Source organism: Octopus bimaculoides, chromosome 8, assembly GCF_001194135.2.
Source record: "Octopus bimaculoides isolate UCB-OBI-ISO-001 chromosome 8, ASM119413v2, whole genome shotgun sequence".
In the NCBI taxonomy this organism is placed as follows: Eukaryota; Metazoa; Mollusca; class Cephalopoda; order Octopoda; family Octopodidae; genus Octopus; species Octopus bimaculoides.
In genome coordinates, this window is record NC_068988.1 from 91,147,818 (window position 1) to 91,149,502 (window position 1,685).

Sequence of the window (1,685 nt, forward strand, 5' to 3'; positions counted from 1 at the left end):
CATATATACATACACACGTACTACTGCTACTACTACTACTACTACTACTACTACTACTACTACTAATAATAATAATAATAATAATAATAATAATAAAAAAAAAAATTTTAAAAAAATTCAGACAAATACATAACAAAAACACCAGGACTTACAAATATATATAACATACAGAAAATTGCACTACTGGGTACTGCACACATTCTACGCAAAACACTTTCAATACAGTAAACATAAGAGCACCACAGCAAACCACAGCACATACCCAAGGCGCACAGAGCTGCGCTCGGTAGTGAAGTGAAAGCACGTTATAAAAATAAAACTACTGAATAATAATAATAATAATAATAATAATAATAATACTTGTTTTCCATTTTCAGAGGAGAAGTTATACGACGTATTTATTTCGTATAAATCTTCAGATACAGACGAAAATTGGGTGAAAAATATTTTGTTTCCGAAAATCGAAGATGACATGGGATTGAAAGCATGTATTCACTTTCGGGACTTCATCCCGGGTGAGAGTAAGTATCAACTAGTATGAGTGGAATATACCAGTTCAGAGATGTGTACACACACTCACACACACACGCACACGCACACGCACACACACATATACATGGTCAAGGTACATTTGAATAGAATCTTCCATGCTGATAAGTTCCAAAGAAGACCGTAACATGTACATAGCTGTCCTTTTGCTAAGAAACAAAGGGAAAACTTTTCAGTAAACCTGTATAGTCTTCATGTAGAGTCATACAAAGGCAATCTGACTGGTTGTTTGAGCATCGAATAAATTTTCTTACGGCATCTGTTTCGACTTCCTGCGCTTTGAGTACAAATCTCGCGTTGGTTAACTTCGCTTTTAATTATTTCGGGATCGATAAAGAAAGTATTAAACCGGGCCTGTGAAGTGATGGAAATGTAAGAACCTTAGATCAGATATTTTATGGTATTCGTTCTGGCTTTTAACGTTGTGAGTTCGAACCCCGAATTATGATAAACATAATCCATAGCCGATTTTAATAACACAGCCTGACACTTTCGGTGTTTTTAGCAGAGTTCCCGTATTACAAACATTCGAGTCAGGACTCTTGTTCGAGGATACCGTCCCCCCCCCCACACACACCCCAAGACCTAAGATGTTCTTTAATGGTCGTCGTACTACCTTACCTCTTGACCAAACGGTAAAAAAGATTAAATAAATAAAAGATTTATTAATTTTCGGAGCTTGATTCTTAATTTCGTAAAGTTACCTCCCTTCCTCCCCTTTCTCAAAGAATCGCTAACGATTAATCAGTTATTGCTAAATATGTTAAACTAGCTTATTCTAAATAAGATGCTTCGCTAAATACTGGTGAATGCAACATAACTAGCTGCACAGTATCTCGCGCACAAAGTACAGAATCAGGATAGGTCGAAACGATCGTTGTATTGAATAAATATTCTTGCAAACTCCATTCTCCGTTTCCCCCATTCATTATAAGCTCAACGAACAGCGCGGAATTCCTGAGGTAAGTCCAATGACATTTACATCAAAAGCTCAGGTAGCTTAAACGGTGAAAGTGCTTTAATCGGCATACTACTAACCATATACTCAAGGTTGAAATAATTATTAATATCTATCTACCTATCTATCTATCTATCTATCTATCTATCTATCTATCTATCTATCTATCTATCTATCT

The 1,685-nt window shown here is 35.7% G+C and overlaps 1 protein-coding gene across 2 annotated transcripts in view; it reads left to right on the plus strand.

The window, feature by feature from the left end:
* LOC106874582 (serine protease/ABC transporter B family protein tagB) overlaps positions 1–1,685 on the plus strand; it is a 25,957-nt gene that overhangs the window by 22,038 nt on the left and 2,234 nt on the right. For both annotated transcript variants that reach the window (XM_014922366.2, XM_014922367.2), the window contains one exon: positions 378–521. In XM_014922366.2, the coding sequence (XP_014777852.1) occupies positions 378–521 (144 nt within the window). The remainder of the gene's footprint in view (positions 1–377; positions 522–1,685) is intronic.